This window comes from Tursiops truncatus, chromosome 11 (assembly GCF_011762595.2).
Source record: "Tursiops truncatus isolate mTurTru1 chromosome 11, mTurTru1.mat.Y, whole genome shotgun sequence".
In the NCBI taxonomy this organism is placed as follows: Eukaryota; Metazoa; Chordata; class Mammalia; order Artiodactyla; family Delphinidae; genus Tursiops; species Tursiops truncatus.
Window position 1 is genome coordinate 53,016,137 of NC_047044.1, and position 21,528 is coordinate 53,037,664.

At 48.4% G+C, this 21,528-nt stretch overlaps 1 protein-coding gene across 4 annotated transcripts in view; it reads left to right on the forward strand.

The window, feature by feature from the left end:
* The window catches only part of PPM1H (protein phosphatase, Mg2+/Mn2+ dependent 1H), a 258,738-nt gene that overhangs the window by 191,252 nt on the left and 45,958 nt on the right, over positions 1-21,528 (forward strand). For 3 of the 4 annotated variants that reach the window (XM_073788424.1, XM_073788425.1, XM_033866350.2), the window contains exon 6: positions 2,780-2,898. The exons of the other annotated variant lie outside the window; for it this stretch is intronic. In XM_073788424.1, the coding sequence (XP_073644525.1) occupies positions 2,780-2,898 (119 nt within the window). The remainder of the gene's footprint in view (positions 1-2,779; positions 2,899-21,528) is intronic. 4 annotated transcript variants of the gene reach the window in all.

Sequence of the window (21,528 nt, forward strand, 5' to 3'; positions counted from 1 at the left end):
AGGGTACAAAATGTACTTAGGAATGGCCTTTGCATCCTAACCTATGTGTTATGTAATGTATATGTGTACCTATGTTTATACACATGCATACTCATTTATGTATACATGTATGTCCTATATAGATCTGTGTATATATATAACACGATTCACGTAAGCTCATACACTTGCACACTCACAGACGCATTGTTTGATATGCAGTTTTTCACAAATAGATCAGCTCTTTCTGTGTAATTACATACTCTGTATGACACCTTTGTATGTGATTGCACAGAATTCTTTTGTGTGGATTTATGCGGGTGTAATCACTCGTATCATTAAATGATTTCTTCTCGCTGCTTGAGGAGCATCGTCATGGCCAGGTTGTGTGCAGATCTGTAACTTTTTGTTAACTGGATCGTCATGGGTGCCTGTTTGTGGTTCATACTTGGCATGGATCACAGGCCTGTTGTTGCCCACTTACCGTGTTTCGTAAATGTGTGCAGGTTAAAGGGCCAACATAAGGGTTAAGATGGGGGTTATGGGTTTGATGTGAAGCTTCAGCTCTAGAACCACCCATTCCTGGCTGATAGCCTTGGGCTAGGTGTCTTAACCTCTCTGGACCTTAGTTTCCTCCTTTGTAAATTGAATCTATGACATGTGCTTTGTAGGATTGTTGAGGTAATAACATAAGGTGTATCGAGTGCCTGACACATGGTAACCCCTAAATCAGTGTCACTCCAGCTTGGAGGGCGGGGGGTGGGGGTAGACAAAAACGCCGTGTTAATTCAGTCCCAAAGTTCTGAGAGATGATCGAGGGTACATAAAAATGCTGCTGTTATTGACTGTTAATGCCTCTGGTCCTTAGTTTTCACGGGTGGACCAAAATAAAGGCGAGGAATAGAATGGTATCTGCTCTGTAAGTACGTCTGGCTTTGTGGGCATGACTTGTGCAGTTGCCCAGGGCCCTGCACTTGGTTTAATGCTCTGCTGTCACCTTCTTGGAATTTTTAATTTTGAATAGAGGCTCAGTATTTTCCTTGTGCCCTGGGCCCCACAGATTAGGTAGCCAGTCCCGCCCATAAGGTTGGCGTGGGTGTGCAATGAGAGCTCAAGAAATACTGTAGTACTCAGGATGTAATAGGGCTCCATGATCACTAGAGGGCTAAATTATTTTCTTCTTACGAGCAGAGGCAGTCATGATAAGTGCACTGTAGATGTCATTTCCTTTCATTGTTAGAACAGTATGAGATAAATCTTCAGTTAATCTCGATGTACAGGTAAAGAGACTGAGGCCCAAGCACTTAAATCACCCACTAAAATCACACAGCTTATAAATTCAGAGCTTGATTCAAACCCAAAGTTTCTCCCAAAGCCTACCCCATTGACCTGCGCTATGAATATCAGTTCCCTCCCTCCCCCCTCCCCCCTCCCCCTCCCTCCTCCCCCACTCCCTCCCCAAGGAACTTCTCTGTAAAACCCAGTGTTTAAGTGTTCTTGATACCCATAGGCAGCCCAAGCCTCATCCCCAGCAGAGGTTTCAGGGCCCCTCGAAGATGATCCAGAATTCCCCTCTGACCTGGAACCTGCTGGTTACAGCAGACAGGACAGCCCCTCTTCTCATTCTCAGTCCTGTCCCATCCTGTCCCCAAAGCCTGCCCAGCATCACTGGCTCGGAGTTTTTGGCTGGTCCAATCTGACAGCCTGGGGACAGTTCAGCTTGATGCGCTTAGCTGCTGACGGCTACCATCCAGCTGAGACCTCCAGACCACCATGAGAATCAGTGGGAGATTTGCCAGCGTCAGGTCCTGGGGGAAAGAGGCTGTGGGAGATGCCTTTTTTCAGGAGACCGAGGATATGGCCATCTGTCCTATGGCAGGGAGCCCTGGCTGTCCTACGGTGCCAGGCCGTGATTTGCTCCACCCACTCTTTTCCCTGCCAGAAAGAGAAGAGAGAGAGAGAAGATCCATTCCAGTACACTGCTAATAAGCAGGTATACGGCTTGGTGTGGGACGGCTCCGGGGCAGGTCTGCTTACAGTGTGTGGCCTCTGAGCAGGGAAGTCCATACCTGAGCATTTCATCTCTTGGGTAACTGGATTTGAATTTTGAGTGTGACAATGCGACTGTTTGTTGTTTCAAAGCAATTCCCTAAGTGGCTGTTTGCTCAAGACTTTTGTAGTGTGAACAGAGATTTGGGGGAGGGGAAGAAGCCATCTGTTCTGGAACAGTCTTCCAATTACATGATCAAATTACTGCAGAGCAAAATGGAGGGAGTCCAACAGAAAGTTCCTGTCTGGTGCATCCAGTCCCAACCCGCTCCGCTCTCTCAGGCCATTGTGTTGACATGGAGACCCACATGCAGCTTTCAGAGGCCAGGCCCAATAACTAGGCGTACAAATAGCAGGCCAGCAGAGAAAGCCAAGGAGGAGAGAGTCAGGGGGAGCTTTCCTACCTCCTCACCGTGCCATTCAGCCCAAGTGAAACCATCTTGAATTTGAATTAAAAAGTGAACCTTTTCCTTGCTTGAGAGATACACGTCTTTGATTACCATTAGTTTTATCATCTCCAATGAAAAAGTCACATTCCTTTATAAATTAGATTCATGATTTTTATTTGTTGATATTCTATTTGTATTTAGAGTCTTCAATCTATTTATCTCCCTTAAAATTTGAGAACTGTGTTCTTGTTTCTGAAATGTGGGCTGTCTCAATTTGCAAAAACATCCTTGGGTCTTATTTTTTCCTCTAAATATGTGTGGGTTTTTTTTTTTTTTTTTTCCTTTTCTTTTCTTTTTGCTATTAGGCATTCATGCAGCCTCACTTGCTGGGAAATGAGTTCACACATTTGGAGTTTCCAAGGAGAGTACAGAGAAAGGAACTTGGGAAGAAGATGCTCTACAGGGATTTTAATATGACAGGCTGGTAAGAACACGCCTCCCTCTGCCTTGGCACTGCTGCAGCGTGTGTGAAGGAAGCGCCACTCCCGCACTTTGGATCAGGAGGTGCAGCCAGAGACCTGGGTTTGTGGGGAAGGAAAAGGGGCTACGCCCACTTCTGCTGCTTTCGCCTGGGCGCCAGTTCTCCCATCTGGGTGTTGGTTTGCTTTTCTGCACTCTGAGGCCCTCCTTGGGGACACTAGACCCACGAAGCTGATGTAATTCCTCACTTCATACAGAACAAGCGTTGGGGGGCTTTTAAAAACACATTAGACTTGGGTTTTTAGGTTAGGGTTACTGAAGAGGTAGCGGGGCTCAGAGGAATGAACCAGAGCTCTGTTTGGCCAGACCAGTTTAGATGTGAATCATAACTCTGACCTTTCTGAATAGGCAAAGTTGGATAAACTACTTAACCCCTATGAGTGCCATTTCCCATGAATAAAGTGAAAAGAATACTCTTTGAAGGGTGATTGTAAGCACCAGAGGTAATGAGCTGTCTTCATGATTTCATCACATTCATATCGAAATAAGAACTCGTGGCAAGGGGCATCTTATTCCCCAAACACACCGATATAGGGCACCAAAACCGTTTGTGTGTGTCAGTAGCTAACACTGACTAAGACCTCATCCGTTTCTTCCAACTGAAAAACAGATATGATGATAAAGTACTTAAATCTCATAGGGTTGGTGTAAGGATGAAATGAGAGAGCAGTGCCCGGCACAAGGAAGTGTGGGTGAAGATTTGCTCTAGGCCCTGCGATCTTGACCAGGGAGGCTCCTGCCACGCTGGAGGTCAGCAGAAGGAAACAGTGGCCTCTTTCCTCACCACGTCCCCAACACAGGTGACAAAGTCAATTCCACTATCTCTTCTTCTTTGACCGGAATAGCTATAACAGATGGTCACAGCCCAAATTCCCATGGTGATGACTTCTAGGCTGGGAATCTACTCCTAGGGTACGTACTGTCTTAAAGAGACAGTCGAGCCACTCGGGAGGATCAGAGGCTGATCTAAGGCACGTCCGGTTGTCCTTTGCCATCTGAAGAGAAGGTCCTCACCAGTATCCTCTCTTCTTCTAGAAAAGGGTCAGCAAGTTACGGCCTGAGAGCCAAATTCCACCCCCCACCCCTTTCGTAAATAAGTTTTAAAAGTACAGCCACGCTCATTTGTTTATGTTTGATCTGTCACTACCTTCACACGACAGCAGGGCAGTTGAGTGGTTGCAGCAGAGCCTAAAATATTTACCCCTGCTCTAAAACGTGATCGGATTTATCGGAAAGGGTTCACCATATTTGCGGCTCTGAGTTCTGCAGTTTTGTTGCCCCAGACTGGGTTTTCTCACAAATTCATTTTTATTCAGTCAGCAAAGTCAGCACTCCTTACAGAAAAGTTTAAGGTGAGGGCTTGTGTAATTCAGAAAACCGTGGCAGAGTTTGGTCTGGTTTTTGTAGAATTTGGAAAGATGGAAGGAAAGGCATCCCAGGGTAGGAACGCACGTGGCTGTAAACACAAACCAAAAGAGCAGATCTAAGAGACAGCGCGGGAAATGGCCAAAATTGGGGAGGTGGGGGGGAGCGGCTGTGGGAAATTAGGCTGAGTTGGTACCGAGGGAATGTATCAGAATATGGGAAGCCAGGCAGAGACCTTAGGATTTACTGTGGGAGGCTGCACATCACTCTTGTGTGTTTCGGCGGAGAATGAAATGATGAGAGCGATGTTGTAGGAAGCTTGCTGTAAGAGGAGTTTGAAGGAGACTGACCAGGAGAGAAAGCAGATTCAGGTACCCAGAGAAAAACTGTCACAGCAATATGTACGTGAGATCCCTAGAGCCAAATAGAGGGCTGGAAGCAGAAAGCAGAGAAGGCACGGAAATGAACAAGAAACCAGATGACTTAGGCCGAGGGATGAATGTAAGAGGTAAGTCATCCATTACTCGAATTATACTAGTGTGTAAGCCCCCTGTGGGGCAGCCCAGTGCCTTGTCCTGTGCCCGACATGTAGTTGACAGGCCGTGTTTGTTTATTGGATGAAAGGAAGAAGAGCGCGCTCCACGGAAGTTGATGGGGGGCAGGCCGACGTGTAGGTGGTCAGTGGGAAGGGTAGGAATGAAGAGAGCCTGCACACGAGCCATGGTGCGCTCGAGGCAAGGCCGTTTGTATGTTTTTTCTATGCCAAAAAGGCAAATGAGATCTCAGCAGTCAAAACCAACTTGGTAAACAAATGGCTAAAGGTTACCCCTTTTTACAGTTTTTTAAAATGCAGTTAAGTTCAGGGATTAGATTACATCCAATGGTATACACACACAGTTACTCTCTCTTTTGCTCTCTCTCTCAGGTACGTGCACACAAACACACATTAGCAGGGTCTTCAGCGAGTAAATAGCCCATAAACGGGCTCTCTTTAATGGTACGGAACTCCACAGAAGGTACCGAATTAACTGAGAAGCCAAGACTAAGAATGGCTTCAGTCAGACATGATTTGCTCATTTGTTGCAGCAAAGTTCCCTGCATGGCTGTTGGCTCACAGCTTCGGCTGCGAGCAGAGATTGATGTACGTCTTAGTGTATTTCCTATCTGTTGTTACTTATGATTTGAAAGTGATGCTTAAGGAAAAGGAGAGCTGTTTACATCTTTGTTGGAAGAAGTTGGGAAGTTTAAAGACAATTTAGACCCCTGCCTATGTAAACTCCACCCCCCCGCCCCCCTCCCAACTTTAATGAGTTCTTTTAAAAAATGTTTTTTTTTTGTTTGTTTCTTTGGTTTTTTGCGGTACGCGGGCCTCTCACTGCTGTGGCCTCTCCCGCCGCGGAGCACAGGCTCCGGACGCACAGGCTCAGCGGCCACGGCTCACAGGCCCAGCCGCTCCACGGCATGTGAGATCCTCCCGGACTGGGGCACGAACCCGTATCCCCTGCATTGGCAGGTGGACTCTCAACCACTGCGCCTCCAGGGGAGCCCTAAAAAATGTTTTTCACCTCTAACAGAAAACCTCAAATCTAGCAGTTATTTTTTAGGACTGAAGAAACATGGGCTCCCAATTTCCTACCTGTCTGATTTGTGTATAGAGAGAGAAGGGCTGGCAAATGGATCAGCAGGGTCCCTTTTCCCACAAAAGCCTCCAATTACTACCAAGCTGTTGGGATTGGTTGAAGGTGGACTGGTGAGTATTGGCAGTGTGTCACGCTCAAGGAGACAGATAAGTCCTTACCTCGTCCCTCCTTTACGTTTCTTGCCTTCCGAATTAGCCTTGGCCTGTGAGCTTGTGTCTCTGAAACCTTTCTAACAAATAGGGGTTCACCTATTGCCAACTGTTGAACCCTTGTAGCAAAGACCTAGTTGTGGAAATGTTTATCTGCCTGCTTGTCCCCCACTAATCGTGGGGCTAGCTGACAGTGAGTGGGAGAGCTAAGGGCCAGGCACTGTGATGAGACCTTTACAGGACTCTTCATGTTGAACAATCCTAGGAACTAGGTACATTTTACAGATGAGGAAACTGAGGCACAGGGGCCGAGTTGCTCAAGGTCACACAACTAGTGAGAGGAGAAGCCAGTCTGTGACCCCAGACAGCCTCCCTTCAGGCTGAACTGCCCAATGCCCAGTGATTCCTCCTCCCTTGTTCCATTTTGCAGCTGAGCAAATCGAGGCTCAGAGGGGATTAAGTGGTTTACTCAGCTTCCACTAGTGCAAAAATGTCAGAATGACCCAGGTTTCTGACTTTTAGCCCGGGGCTCTTTCTGATACAATGCATCAACTTTTTTTTTTTTTTTCTGGGTAAGATCAGACATAATTATTCAGTTCTGAGCTGCGATGGAAGTTTAAGCAGGGGACCTCCATCTACCAGGATCAGTGTCTCCTTGACAGCCCTTTAGAGGACAAGAGGATGGAATGAGGCATTTCAGGAGCTGCTGAGGTAGTAACTTTTCTACTTCCCAGTCTGACCTGATGGACCATCGGCCAAATTAAACAGTGATGCTTCCCACTCGTCACTAAAGTCTGTGTGTGGACTGGGGCCACGTGGTGATGATGGGGAAGATCCCCGAAGAACCGAATCTCCTTTACTTAGGAAAATTGATCGCTCTCATTAGAGCAGCACCCTGCCAGCTTTCTGCGGTGTGTCTGCAGCCGGGAGGCAGTGAGGGGGAGGGCGTGGGCTCTGGGAAGCCTCTCATAATTAAGGATGAGTCTGTTGCCTCCTGACGGGGATCGTTTCTCTCCCCCACCCTCACGCTTTCTCGGAGACTGTGGAGCAGCTTGGCAGGCCCAGGTTGCACAGAGGACGAAAGGTTATCGCCACCAGGACCTTCCTAATGAAATCCGTCTCTCACGTGGCTCCTAACCCTGACCCTTTCCCAGCCTGCTCAGGTAGTTTACACAGTGGCTTGATTCACAAAGGCATTTTCTAACAGCGCCCCCAGTGCTGAGCTGGTCCCTGACGCATCCCAGCTCTCGCTTTCTGTGCCTGGTGTCATTGGTCCTGGCGCCAGAGCTCTGGTCTTGGACTCGGCGCGAGCCGCTGCCCTTCCTCCCTGGCCCTTTGTGTGGAGCTGCTGTTGCAGGATGCACACTAGCTGGCGTTACGAGCAGAGCGTCCAGACCCACGGCCCTCTGAGCCGTCTCAGGCCATAATTTGCTGGCAGGCGTCTGTGTTACCGGGCTGAAACAACAGATTCTCACAGCTGGCTTTGTGGCACCAAGTCCCTGCTCCTGTGACCGCTGGTGATTTCGCTTTCTCGTGAAGGATCTGCGTTCTTCGTGCTCTGTGTCCAGCCGCGTGGGGTGATGAGCAAGCCAGAGCCCCGGCAGGACAAGGGAGGGCGCTGTAACTTCACCCCTGGCGTCAGGCCAGATTCTCCAGCAGCTGTTCCTGGGCTGATGGGATTTGTTGAGAGCGAGGGCCAACGACGACGAGAAGTCCATCGTGTGAATGCAAGATTGCTTCCAGATGGTTCTGGTTAAGAGGAAAGTACACCAGAATTCTTTCTTTAAGCAGAGCCTTTTTTAACATTTACAATGGTCTCGTTTCAGGGGCAGGCTGGACCAGTAACTTGAGATTGCATGGCTTACTTAGGAAGGAGAGTACTGCCTTGGGAGATAAGCTCCCTGGATACTGCTCCTGGCTCTGCCAAGGTTCTGGGGCCTTGGGCCAATCCTAGGCCTAGGTCTCTCGTTTGATAAAATACTTTCTTTGCCCTTCACTGCCAACCTCCGTGTCTGGTGGCGGGAGGGCTTTGCTCTGCTTTTCAGAGCTTCTGGGAAAGACAGATTCCATCAGGAAAATTCCAGTGATGGTAACCTTTCATTTTTATCTCTTGCAGCCCTTAACTCTTTATGATTCTAGCTTGATGACACATCAGGGTAATTGTTCCCTCTTGTCTTTCCCCTGAAACTAAGAGCAAATCAGAGGCTTTTCCCCTGGGAACAGAGTGGGGTCCACCACCATTTTCTCCTTTTAGCATTCGCTACTTTTATGAAGGCAAAGGAAAGCTTTTCTATTCTGTGTCCACTCCAGCCGAGTGGCCACTAGCCGCTTGTGGCCATTTAAATGTAAATTAGTTAAAATTAAGTAATAGTAAAAATTCATTTCCCAAGTCACACCAGCCACATCTCAGTTGCTCAGGAGCCGCATGTGGCTCGTGACTACTGAAGTGGACATTGCAGATATAGATTTCCATCATCACAAAAAGTCCTAGCAGATGGCAATGCAGTCTAGATAATGGAAGAATGCGGGTCTAACTGGTGAGGGACGGTGCCAGGAGCTGTCTGTAACTGAACAACCCAACAGCAAAGAGTTAAAAAAAAAAAAAAAGCTGAGCCTGGATGGGGAGAACGGAACGGTGTGGCCACGTGTTGTGGCTTCTGGCCCCGCTACAGAGTCCAAAAGTGGGGGATGGGCTTTCCTCTCCTTTTGAGATCTTCAGGGGTATAAGTCATTGTGTTTAGGGATGACGGTCTGCAGCGATCACTCACTGGCGAGCCTGCTGGCCAGCCTGAAGGAAGACCCGTTCCATCTGCCCTGGTCAGTAGCACACCTCCCTCCTCCAGCCGCTCCCCGCCACCTCCTGGACCGTGCCAGCTTTCGGCGCTTTTATTCATCTTGCTTTTCCTTTCACTTCTTGAAGAGTATTCCAGACCCCGAGGATCGGAGAAAAAAGCAACTTCCCTTGCAACCCTTTCCTTTCTGTTCGGGGTGACCTTTATTCTCAGTCTGCAGCCTGGAGCCCAGCTCAGGGTTGAGCACTGCAGTCCCACAGCATTGGGCTTCTTACCAACCATCCAAACATCTTCTGGAGAGAAACTCACTGGAAGCAGCCTCCCAGCATGAGTCTGGAGCTGCTGGGTCGAGTTTCACAAATAACGTAGATACGCCTTCTGTCTTATTTTTTATTGCTCTTTTCAATGCCCTCTGACAGTGCGTTCAGGCAGGCTGACAGGGAAGGGGATAAGCAGATTGAGAAATGCCACAGAATGCTTTATGAAGCCAGCTCCAGAGCTATACCCGCATTTAATATAAATTGATTTATTGAATCAAGCACAGAAGTCCTGTTACAGAAACCCCAGGCTTTATCCTCTGGAGGACCACCTAATAAAGCAGCCCCAACGGACACTCCTCATTAGCTTTTCCACGGATCCCCAGGCAGATTTTAAAGGGACAGTGTCCCTCCTTTGGGCTGACTTTATATGTTGGCCACGCCTGTGGGTCTAATTAGCTGAGCATTATTAGTCTTACTAGGAAAGCCTGCATTGTCTAGCAGCTTGACTTTTGAGTTTTAAGGAGTAATTGGAAAATTCAAACCTCTTCCTCTTCTTGATTTTAATCACCTCTAACCCAGTCTTTGGAAATTTACCTGCAGATGGCCCTGATGCCCATCGTTGAGGCACGGAAGGAATTTTCCGGTCCCTCCTCGGTGTAAATCCTGACGTTAGTGTTGGGCCGCAGACCTCACCGAGGAGGCCTTTTCTACTCACCGGAGAAATAGCACATTTTAATTTTATAATTACTTCATGAGAAAGCAGGCCATTCCCGAGTTAAACCTGGGATTAATTTCCTCCTAGCAACTTGTATTTTCAAATTTAATGATTATGGGCCACCGTGGCTGCAGCCTGATTACTGAAAGCAATCTGGAAATCTGACTTTGTGGAGAGAAGAGGGGCTTGGGTGGCATTTCAGAGAATTTTAACCCCAAACCTCAGTAGATTGTAGTAGATGGGGATTGGCCAGAACAGGAATTACGTGCCTGAGAAGTCCCCGTGTTCCCAGCTCCGCTGGGGCCCGGGCTGAAGGCCGAGCCGGTCAGCCTCACGTCAGGAGGGTCCGCTCCCGGGCTCCCAGAGCAGCGATGATGAATGGTTATTTGCGAGGTGCATGTTCTGCATCTTTTCAAGATTTGCGGCTCTGGCTGTAGGAACAGCAGGGAGGAAAGCCGGCCCTGCTGCGTGCAGCACATCTCCCGACAGTGATAAATGACTCCTTGCTCCCCGCCCTCCTCCCTGCCGCCCTGCCCATGAGGCCAGGAGAGGCTGAGAGATCTTTGCAAATGGTTGGAAACCAAGACACGCGTTGTCGGGCCGCAGAGAGGAGAAAGAAAAGAGCTGCCCAACCAGCTCGCTCCCTGCTGGTCGTCCACTCACCCTTTACACACTCCTACGCCTCTCTCTGCTTTAGTGATAAGTGTAAGTGTGTTGTTCCTAAAGTGGCCAAACTGCTTCCAAGCTTTTCCTTCCTCCTCAGACCCTGTGAACAGTCACACACTTATCTGTGCCCCTTCATATACCTCTGAGAAGCGGGATCTCTGCCGCTTCTCCGCAGTGATCATTGCTTGGGGTTGTCCAGTATATGGGTGGGAGCAACTTAGCTCTCCCAGTCACCTGGGGAAGTTTTAGGGTGTCAAGTGCTTGCCCAAATCCCTGTTAAAATAGCCAGTGTCCTTTTAGCCAAGGAACCCCAGGACCCACTTGTTTTTATATTTGACACGCCTTTACTGTACATCTGAGGCATGTTAGACATTGCCTCGTGGTTAAGAACAAGGGATGTGGAGCCAGACCGCCTGGCGGGGACAGTCCCCAGGTGTGGCTGGGACACATCGCGTTGCCTCTCTCTGTCTCAGTTTCCCCGTATGTAAATGGGGCTAATGGCCGAGCGTATTAATCAGATGGCATGAGTTAGTCTGGTTGATCGCATTGACCGGAGCCTGGCATGGAGTAAGTGCTGTGTGTGTCTGATAATAGAATCATTAGACGTTATGGAGGTTGGAAGGGCCAACAAGACCTGACCCTTGCCTCGGGAGGTTTACGGCCTAATAGTATGTGTCGAGATGCTTGTTTCTCAATTGTAATGAGAGGCTAAAAACCTAAAAGAAAAAGGAAGGCAGTTTAGAGAAGCAAGAGACTGAAGATCAGGGAGTGCTGGCCACTTCCGCTGGGCAGGTCTGTCCGACAGCTGCTGTGCCAACTTCTTATCTATAAGAGACCCCCCCACCTCAGTACAGTCGGAAACCCCTCTGTCACTGGGGGCTGCTGGGTAGGGTGTTTTTTGTGTTATTTGCTTGTGGGGGTTTTTTGTTTGTTTGGGTTTTTTTTTTTTAAATCCATCCACAGACTTTCCATCTGTCTCTGTGTTGGACCTGATGAGGCACTGCTGCATACCTCCTGAGCCACAGCCCAGGAGCCGGGTTTCCAAGACCCTCAGTGGCCAAAGCGTGTCCCCACATAGGAAGGATCTTATCAGATAAGGCTGTGCTCACGTCATAGAGGTGGTCAGCTGGCCCAGGAACTGGCTGGCTTTCTGGAAATTGATCAAATGATATATTTTCCATATAAATCTATTCTTAAAATCTCAGGAGTGAGGGAGGTAGATCTGTTGAAATTTGTGCATGACTAACTAAAGCAAGCCAGAATATAGGGCTTACCAAAAGGGGGTTTGAAGAAAAAAGGCACTGTGGCTGTGGAAGAGGGAGTAGGGGTTTTGAGGAGGGGAGATAGGGACTGGGGAAGACTCAGTGGAGAAGGTCGTGTTTGAACCAAAGGTCTGAAATAGGAGAGGAGTTTCAAGAGGGTTGAGGGCAGGAGGGAAGGACATTCTGAGCAGAGTATATAGCACAAGTGGAAGCCCAGGGGCATGAAAATAAGTTGTGTGTTCTGGGAATGTGGAAGCTGAAGGTAACATTCAAAATATTTTGATGGTCAGCATGGAGGAATAGGCTACATTCCGGTCCTAGAAGCCCCCCTGCTGTGCCAGGCATTAATTCTCCCTCCCTCCCTTCATTGCTGCACGAGGGCCCTCTCCAGCTGCAGCGAGCGGGGGCCACTCTCCGTTGCGGGGCGCAGGCTTCCCATTGCGGCGGCTTCTCTTGTTGCGGAGCACGGGTTCTAGGTGCACGGGCTTCAGGAGTTGCAGCACACGGGCTCAGTAGTTGTGGCGCCCGGGCCTATCTGCTCCGCGGCATGTGGGATCTTCCCGGATCAGGTCTCGAACCCGCATCCCCTGCATTGGCAGGAGGATTCCCAGCCACTGAGCCACCAGGGAAGTCCGCATTAATTCTTTATTTACTACATCATGGGGATTTTAGGGGAGAATCCAGAGCGGCAGTTGGGGACTTGGGACAGTCATTATTTGCGAGCCAGTACAGGAGTCTGTCCGTGTTTCCGACCTCCGTACTCACTTACTGGTACCTATCAACTAGATAATGTTCCTGATGGTAGCCTAACGTAAGTGAGGGAAACTTCGAATGCCATGCTGAGGATGGCAATAACTAACATGATTTTATTTTCCCACCCTTGAGAGCTCTACGCCTCTATAAAGTATGAAAACGACACACAGCAGGACAGAACTATAGGGCTGACAGTATATCTAGAAGGACATATGGTCCAATCCTCGGCCTATTTATAAGATCCTGTTTTTAAGGAAATTCCAGAGAAGTGAGTGCTAGAACACTCCGACAAATTTCCAGGTACTGGACAAGCCTGCCAAGGAAACATTTTCCTATGTCCAACCCACACTCCTCAAGTTATAACATTTCACTCTCACCAGAGGTAGATAAAGTTTTTCTTTTCCCTGCCACCCCTCCTCTGCCCACCAGGTTTCAGAGTAGGAAATCAATGTTGCTGGTTTCAAGCTGACAGTCCCATAAAGGTGCTAGCTCACCATGGCTTGAGGGCCTCTTCATCAGAGTCAGCTGGGGTGCAGGTTTAAACCCCTGGGTTCTGGGCTTACCCCAGGAATCCACATAGGAGAGTTGGAGAACCACCACTCCACACCCTGAAAGATCTCATTCTACCTTCATGTTCCTCTGACCTTCAGACAAGTCAATCTAAGACTTATTCATAGCAAGGCAAGGTCTTATGTCTGTCCCTCGCTGAAGAGCTAAGCATGCGTCTTTCTGTAAGAACTAGAAATGCTGGTAACACCTCCCCTTTCTATCCTTCACCTTGTTACTCTGGCAAAGGCAATGAGCCTCTGCCAGCTCTAGGTTCAGATTCCACCAGGATTCAATCAGCTGTGTCCGCCTCCCCAGTCAGATCAAGTGCTGTGTATCGTGCCCAGTGGCCTAAAGGACAGAGTACTGGGCTTTATCTATCTCTGTGGGGTGATTAGTTTAACTGTTACTTACTCATTCAGTGAACTGGGTGTTGTGCTGGGTTTTGGAGAAACAAAGAGGATAAAAATAGGCCCTGACCCCATGGTGCTTACAGTCAAGTGTAGGACAAACCCATACCCAAACTGGCAGAGGAATGTTGACCCACGAGGGAGCTTTTTCACCTGGAGTGATTATTCAATAGACTTTTTTTTTTTTTTTTTTTTTGCGGTACACGGGCCTCTCCCATTGTGGAGCACAGGCTCCGGACTCGCAGGCTCAGCGGCCATGGCTCACGGGCCCAGCTGCTCCGCGGCATGTGGGATCTTCCCGGACCGGGGCACGAACCCGTGTCCCCTGCATCGGCAGGCAGACTCTCAACCACTGCGCCACCAGGGAAGCCCTCACCTGGGGTGATTATTAAAAACATTCCAGAATCCCTGAGGTCCTGGGCTCTGGGGTTTTTGTTTCAGCCTCCCTCCCAGGTGATTCTTGTATATCCTTAAACATTGACCTTGGGCAGCCCCAGTTATTCTTACCATGGCTAGGACGAGCAGCAGCTTGCAGAAATGATTGATTAGCAGGCGCTGGGCACACCGGGCTCCTTAGCAGGCTTGTGACTCCAGCCTCCTGCTCATCCTCCTGCTGGTGCTTGGGAACCTCTTTGTCTACCTGCGTGGACCAAAGACTGTGTTCAGGAGGGGGCTGTGGATGGGACCTGAAGCGGGGGATAAGGAGTGATGAAGCCCTTAGGTGCGAACAGTTGGTCAGAGTTGAATTGAGCCTTTCTTTTACTTTATTGGCACTTGTGCCCGTAACCTGGATAGATAGTTCAGGCCTCAGGCACGGTATAGATATGTGGGCTAGGTCAGCAGACCATGCTCCCGGGGTATCTAACTTGCTGGTTTCTCATTCCTGTTCATCCTGAGTAAATGGTACTCCCTCCCCAAATTTGCCTAGTCCTTCTGGGTGGCCTTGGATCCCTTCGTGAAAAACTGGGCATCTGAGTGTGAAGATTTAAGGTCTCTCAATCTATAATCAACAGAACGACTTGAGAGCCAGACCTCAGGTTAAACCTAATTCTGCAGTGACCGTGAACATCCACCATATTGTCAAGGGAAGAAGCAGTCCGAGAAGGTGGTATGTTTAAACTTGCATGCGACTTACTTCTGTAAAAACCTGGAGAGGGGTAGACCCTAAAAATTTTTATGATATACTCTGAGGATGAGATAGTAATTAAGCATTCTTCTTGCATATCATGCCATTTTATGGTATCTACACAGATCCACAGCTCTTCAAGAATGGGCAGAGGACCGTAGTTAAGAGCACAATGCACTTTGCTGCAGACCTGGAAATGAGCTTAACCTCTGTTGTTTCCTAGCGGTGTGACCTCCATTTTCTTTACTTGTGTAATGGGGTTCATGTTAATACCTGTCTTAAAAGGTGGTTCTAAAAATCATCTAAGTTTAAAAAATATAAGCGCTTAGAACAGTGCCTGGAGCGAAGCAAGTGCACAATAAACGCTGGGTATATTAGAATTCCGTAAGTGTTAGGGGTGAGGTGATGGCGGAAGCTTTCACAGTTGCTGCCTTTGCAGTCCATCATCTAAAGCAGTAGGGCCACCCTGATGCAGGAGCTGAGAGCGCTATGTTCCCCCCACTGGTAATGTTGGCAGCCCTCACCCCAGGCCCGTGCTTCTTACCCTGGGGCTCGAGTAATGTGGGTGTTAGGTGAGGATTCCGGAAGAGTATAGTCATCCTCAGGATAAGCATCTAATTCAACTGAAGATTTGGGGGTGGGGGAGGATATTTTTGATGAAATAAATGTTGTGTGTGTATGCTTATGCAAAATTCTCGTCGCTTTTTAAGAAAGAACAGAAGACTTGAAAAAGCATTGGTGTTTACTCTGAGATACTTGAGCTCGGCCTGTGCAAGGGCACTTGAATGGAAATATTGAAAGGCTGTAGCATACGTTCGCGTCCCAGTGTGTAAGTGCTTCTTCCAGGGGATAACAGTAGGACTGGGTGCTCTGGGCTACAGATATCTACATGACCAGAGAGAGAAGCTTTGTGAGGCAGGGCTGCAAGACCAGCATGGAGGAACTGGCCTCTGCAGTAAAACCCTCTTTGTAGCAAACAGTTTGCTAATTTCTCCCCACCATTCATGGATATGGGGTCAATTTTGGTTATTTCCTGATTTGTATATGTTGACTTGGTCTCATACGACATAAAGGCCGATGTCAATGAAATTCATGTTTGTTTCAGAATGAATGGTCCCTGAGGAGGCAGAAATCATTCCATATTTGTGTGCTCATAAAACAAGGATCTCTGCTTCATACCTGTGGGAGATCTAAACGTTATTGATTAGAATACGAAGCTCTCCTAGCCAAGTGCTAATGCACACCAAGTGGACGCTGAATCAGAAATCATTTCCAAATCTGAAGTTTCCCTAAAAGTCATCCAGAATGTTTTGTCCTGAAATACTATTTGTTCTGTTTTGCATGTGTACCTGATTGATTCTATTTTCAGTAGATTGATTCAAAGCATTTTTTTCCATGTGAATCCTTTTCCACTGCTCACCTTGGGCCCATGAGTCAAGAAATGACCCTTACTTTATTTAACTCCATATACCCAGCACCTGTGTGAGTGCCTGGAAGCTAGTAGGTGCTCAGTAAATATTCACGAATGGATCCAGTAGAACCTGTTGCTCTCATCTCCGGTCAAAGCCTGATCTCCACATGTGGAGCTACCAGGAGCAGCTATCCAAATTCCTTTCTACACATTTCCAACTGTGAGTGGGGACCCGTTTGGCGGTTGTGAAATCAGTTTGGTGTCTGGAGATGTGCATTTTAAATTAAGTTGCACAGGGAGAAAAGAAAATATCAAAGTGGATATCACATGGTAAACATAAATATTGTTTTTTGAGGTGTGTGTGGGTGTACACTGGGTTAACGAGATCGATACGTGTCTTTGAAAGTCATAGAGTGTGAAACCTCTGCTCTAAGCCAGTGGATGCTCCCGGGGAACGTGGACCAGTGACGTGAACGCAAGCCCTGTTGTGTCTTGCCACCACCAGAGGCCTGGCGGTAGGAAGAGGAGTGTTTAGGCCACAAGAGAGGCATGTTTACCACTCGCAGAACGCCAGGCGGGCTCTGGTCCAGGCATACTGACGGGAGGAAGGGGAGAGGTAGGCATTTTCCCAGGGCTTGTGGGTCGGCCCTACTAATGGGTGCCGGCGGGGGGGGGGGTGTTTCCTCAAGGGCAACTGCAATGTCAGGAACAGAGCTTGCCCCCCATTATGAAAAGTTTTCCTGCAGAGAGGGCCGGAAGGTTTCCCCGTTCATTGGTTTCTCTCATCACAGCCAGCCATACACAAGCTGGGCTGCATGGCACCTGCCAGCTCTCTTCAATTACATCACCAAATATTAATCACACTCTTAAATTCAAGCATGCTGTTTGTGCCTGAATCCAGACTGTTGCACTAGATTGGCACCAGCGCATCAACGTGTATATAGCTTAGGGCCTGCAGGCTTCAACTAATTTAAATGACAGTCCAAGGACCAAAAGGAGAAGATAAAGTGGCATTTGTTGGTGGAGGCTTGGCCTCACAGGGGGACTTTCCCAGGAATCAAGTAATTAAGATTCCCATTGACAACGACTCCTGGCACATAAATCCAGGGACCCAGTGCATCAAAATATGACCCCGTCCCTCAAAACTCAGGTCTACAAATAAGGAAAGCCTGCTTGTATATACAGTGGTGAGCCTGTGTCAGAGAGGGTGCTGCCCAGAGCATTAGAGAGGATATTCCTAACCCCCGGCCTGCCTGCTGGGTAGGGGATGTTTCTTAGCCTCTTGCTACTCACCCTGGGGCCCTGAGCACGGCCTCTCAGCCTTACTCCCCGGCTCTGACTTAATGACCTCATTAAGTTTGGTTCACATTCACCCTCCCTGACAGTTGGGGGACATTTTTCCAGCATATTAAGATTTCATCCAAAGACAAATTTAAGAAATTTGGGGGGAATTTCTTAACTGTGAATCTTTGAAACCAGGAAACAGGGCCTCTTAAAAGAAGGCATTAAAAAAATAAGAGACCCGACAAAGTACCAAAGTCTTGTGTTGCCTTAAAGAAAACGCAAGCATGGGTATTCATGCCGGGAGCAGGGGGTGTGGGCCGCCCACTGCAGGGCCATCTCCAGGAGCAGGAAGCAGCCTCCTCTTTCTGAGCTCTGTGGTTAGGCTTTGGGCTCGACTCCTTTGCAAATACAGAGGGCTGGCAGGAAAAAGGAAGAATGAGGTGATTGCCAATCCCCCGTTGCTTTTTCCAGGAAGGTCTGGGGGAGGATGGGTGTGGAGAGAGCTGAGTTGGTGGGAGAGCCACTGTGGATTCCGTGAATTGCTTAATTGAGGTCATGCCAAGCTCTTAAAAGCCACGGGTAGCATTTGGGCACTCAGCATGTGTCTGTTCCTGACCATCCAGGCCTCGGTGATGTTTCATCCCAGGCCTCCTGGGATTCAAGCTTCTGTTGAGATTTGGTTGTTGGAAGCCCGAGATGGGGACCAGAGCCTGAGACGCTCTGTCTACCATCCTCCATCCAAACCTGCTCAGCCCCTCTGAGATGTGCCTCTGTCTGCCTAGGACTTAGTTTCTGTCTGGGCAAATGAGACTTCCTGGGGCTTAGCCTCCCTCCTAGAAGGGCGCTGAGCTTCTAGCTGAGGGGGGAAGATTCTCCATTTGTGACTATTTCAGACCAACCCAAAAACACTCCCTTTAGATTATTAGCTCGGAGATACCCTTCTGAGTCTCTGAGTCTTCACTTTCCAGTGGAACCGTAGACCTTTCCGGATGAAAGTTGCACAGGTGCTCTCCTTCATACTTTGGTATCACTAGCAGCAGTAGAAAAAGTATGAATTGGGGTGTCTCGGGGCCTCAGCAGGAAGCAGTTTTCCTGGGGGAATGTGCTGTCCTCCTGCCTGTGGGGACCGGTTATCTGTGCTCTACCTCCCCAGTGATGAGGGACGCTCCTAAGACTATAATAGCCACCACTTAGAGTTAAATAGCACCTTATCCTTCTTCGCAAAGGACCTTCCCAGACATATTCGCATTTAATCCTTGGAAACTTCCGTGAAGAAAGGCAGCTGAAGAAGCAAATGCAGTGAGGTTGCGGGACTTTGCCAAGTTCACACAGCTAGTCCACGTGAGGACTCAGCTGTAACTTCAGAACCTCTGACTCTACGCCCACAGTGGACTCTGCCAGGCGGGGAGAATCCAGGAAGAAAGACTCCCAGGGGAGGAGAGCCGTCCAGGGCCGTGTCAAGAGGTCAGCGAGTGGAAGAATGTGACTCACTGGTGTGTGTCACTGGAGCCGCAGGAGTGGATGGTCAAGATGAGGCAGCCCCTGAAGGAAGAGGGTCCATCACAACCCTCGGAAGGGGTCACATTCTCCTTAAATGACTTTGAAGTCCCACTAAGGAAATTAAGACTTAGGGAAGCAAGTGCTGTTTCCATCCCTCTTTCTAGTTAAAAGTCAGGACTTAGGAGAGAAGGGAGAGTATGGGAAGTGATCTGTGTGGATGGTGACAAAGCGTGAACGTTGGGTCCCTGGCCTGTGGGTTATGAAGTCAGAGTGGGGGCCGTGGCTGGGAGTGGAGGAATCCAGCAAAGATGAGAAAGAACTTTCTGAAGTGGGGACTTGCCTTCCCAGGTAGACTTTCGCCTGAGTTAATATGGAAGAAGCACATTATCTAGGTAACACCGTAGACCCTGGAGAACCACTGCACCAAAAGCTACCATTCTGGAGGTGATGCCTAGGAATTACCACGAGAAAGCGATAAGCAAGAAGATCATAAACACCATTTTTATGACTATCTACAAATTCGTATTGGCGATAAAAGGGAACCTAAACTTTTAATATAATGGAGTAGACAAAAATCCAAGGTATCGCTGATGGAACTCAACTCCAAATTTCAGCCCCAGAAAAGCTTGCTGTTAAGGAAGAATGAGCGGGGAAGCGTGTGCTAAAGAGGAGGTGACAGCCTTTATTCATGTATTCATCCATTTAGCGTCCACTTTACATCCACAATGTGCCCGCACGGTTGTCGATATGAGGATAGAACAATGAATAAAACAAAGTCTCTGGCTGCATGGAGCTAATGTTTTAGAGGGGGAGGCAGAATGAGTAAATTAATAAATACGGTAGTTTCCGACTGTGCTGTGTAAGTACCATGAAGAGATGAGACAAGAGCAGAGAGCATCATACTTTTAGATGAGCGGCTGGAGAAGGCACTCAGGGGTGTCCAGGAGCTGGCTCTGTGAGGGTCTGGAGGAAGAATGGCCCAGGAAGAGGGAAGGACGAGCCCCCGTGGCACATTTAAGAAACAGGAAGAAAGCTAGTGTCCCGAGCATGTGGCAGGGTATAAAAGATGTCAGAGCAGTGTCAAAGATCAGACCGTGGAGGGCCTCATCGCTGGGTTATATTATAAGATGGTAGAAAGCCGCTGGAGAATTTTAAGCCGAGGAGTGATGACTGTGGATGAAAAGAGAAATGGCTGTGGAAGATTTGCTTGCAGGTGTCTCGGCCAGTCTGAAAATACAAGCAAAGGTTTTTCTGATAAAAATTCCAAAATGGATACAGAGATGAGACGTGTTCATCCAGGAGGAGTCGTATAATTGCTACTCATCAGAAGGGTGAAAAGACATCACTGTGGCTGCCGGGGGATCTCTTGAGTTCAAACGTTCAGTGAATGTGTCTAAAACATATACTCCAAGGAGCAGCACACAGCGAGGCAAGACCAGAGCGGGAAAGGGATGTGCGTGTGAGCGGGCATGGGCTGAGACTTAGAAAGCAGCCGCTGAAAACAAGACTTTTTGCTTTTGTTTTGTGAACACATAAAGAACAAGAAAATACGACAGGGCAGAATAAATCCACTGCCTGGAGTAAGTAGTATGCGCTGATTTGCTCCCTTCATCGAACATCTGTTGGGCCCTCATTATGCACTGAGCAGTCTTTGAGGTACCAGGGATGCCACGGATAGCAAAACAAAAATCTCCGTCCTCAGAGAACTTAAGTGGGGGGCAGGGCGCACAGGGGAGCAGTCGAGAAAATAAACGAAATAGGTAAAATACTTAAAATGTTAGGGGTGGCAGGAGATGCCTGAAGAAAAAGAAAGCAAAGAAGGGGAATAGGAAGGTTGGGGGTGGGGAGTGATTTTTTAAAGAAGGTCATTTCATTACTTGGCTTTTATTTCAAGTGTGATGGGAAAGCCATTGGAGGGTTTGAGTAGGGTAATGACGTTCTCTGACATTTTAAAATAATTACTCTGGTTGCTCTGAGAATAGAGGTAAAGGACAAAACTGAACGGTTTTCAGCACCTTCACTGCCATCACTGTAGCCGTGGCACCATCCTCTCTTGCCTAGATTATTGTAGGGGGGCCCGATGAGGCAATTGCAGTGCTGTAGGCCGGAGAAGATGGTGTGACATGAGTAAACAAAATACTCAACTCTTGTTGTGTTTCCTTCTTACTAGAGGATCAAGAAGGTGAGGCATTTTAAGCTGTTAGCAAGAAAAGTATTGTAAACATTTGCCAAGTGGAGGCTGGATCCAGAAACAAGAGTAGCAGAAGGTAGTTAGAAGGGCGGGACCGAGTGGGTGGGTGGGTGGGGACCTGGCCTGAGAGCCACAGCAAAGGAGTGAGAGGGGAGGTGACTTGGAGTGCAGATCTCAGAGGATGCAGCCCATATGACCAGGTGCTGATGGGGAGCAGTGAGGAAGGTCATCAGGAAGTAGGTAGGAGTTATAAGGTCAAGATTCCAGAAGCACCATCAGAGCCTGTAAAGTTGCTGAGAATAACGTGCAGGGGAAAGAATGGGAAAGCAATCTGTAAACCTAAACTGAAGTCCTCAGGGAAGGTGGGAGAATGCCCTGAAAGGGGAGGGAGGGGTGTGGGAGCAGATGCGGGGAGGCAGAAGGAGAGCTGCAGTCTGGAAGGGCCAGGCTGATGGGGGAGCAATCAGTGCCTCTCTCTTGCCTTAGGAGTGAGAGCAGTTTGAA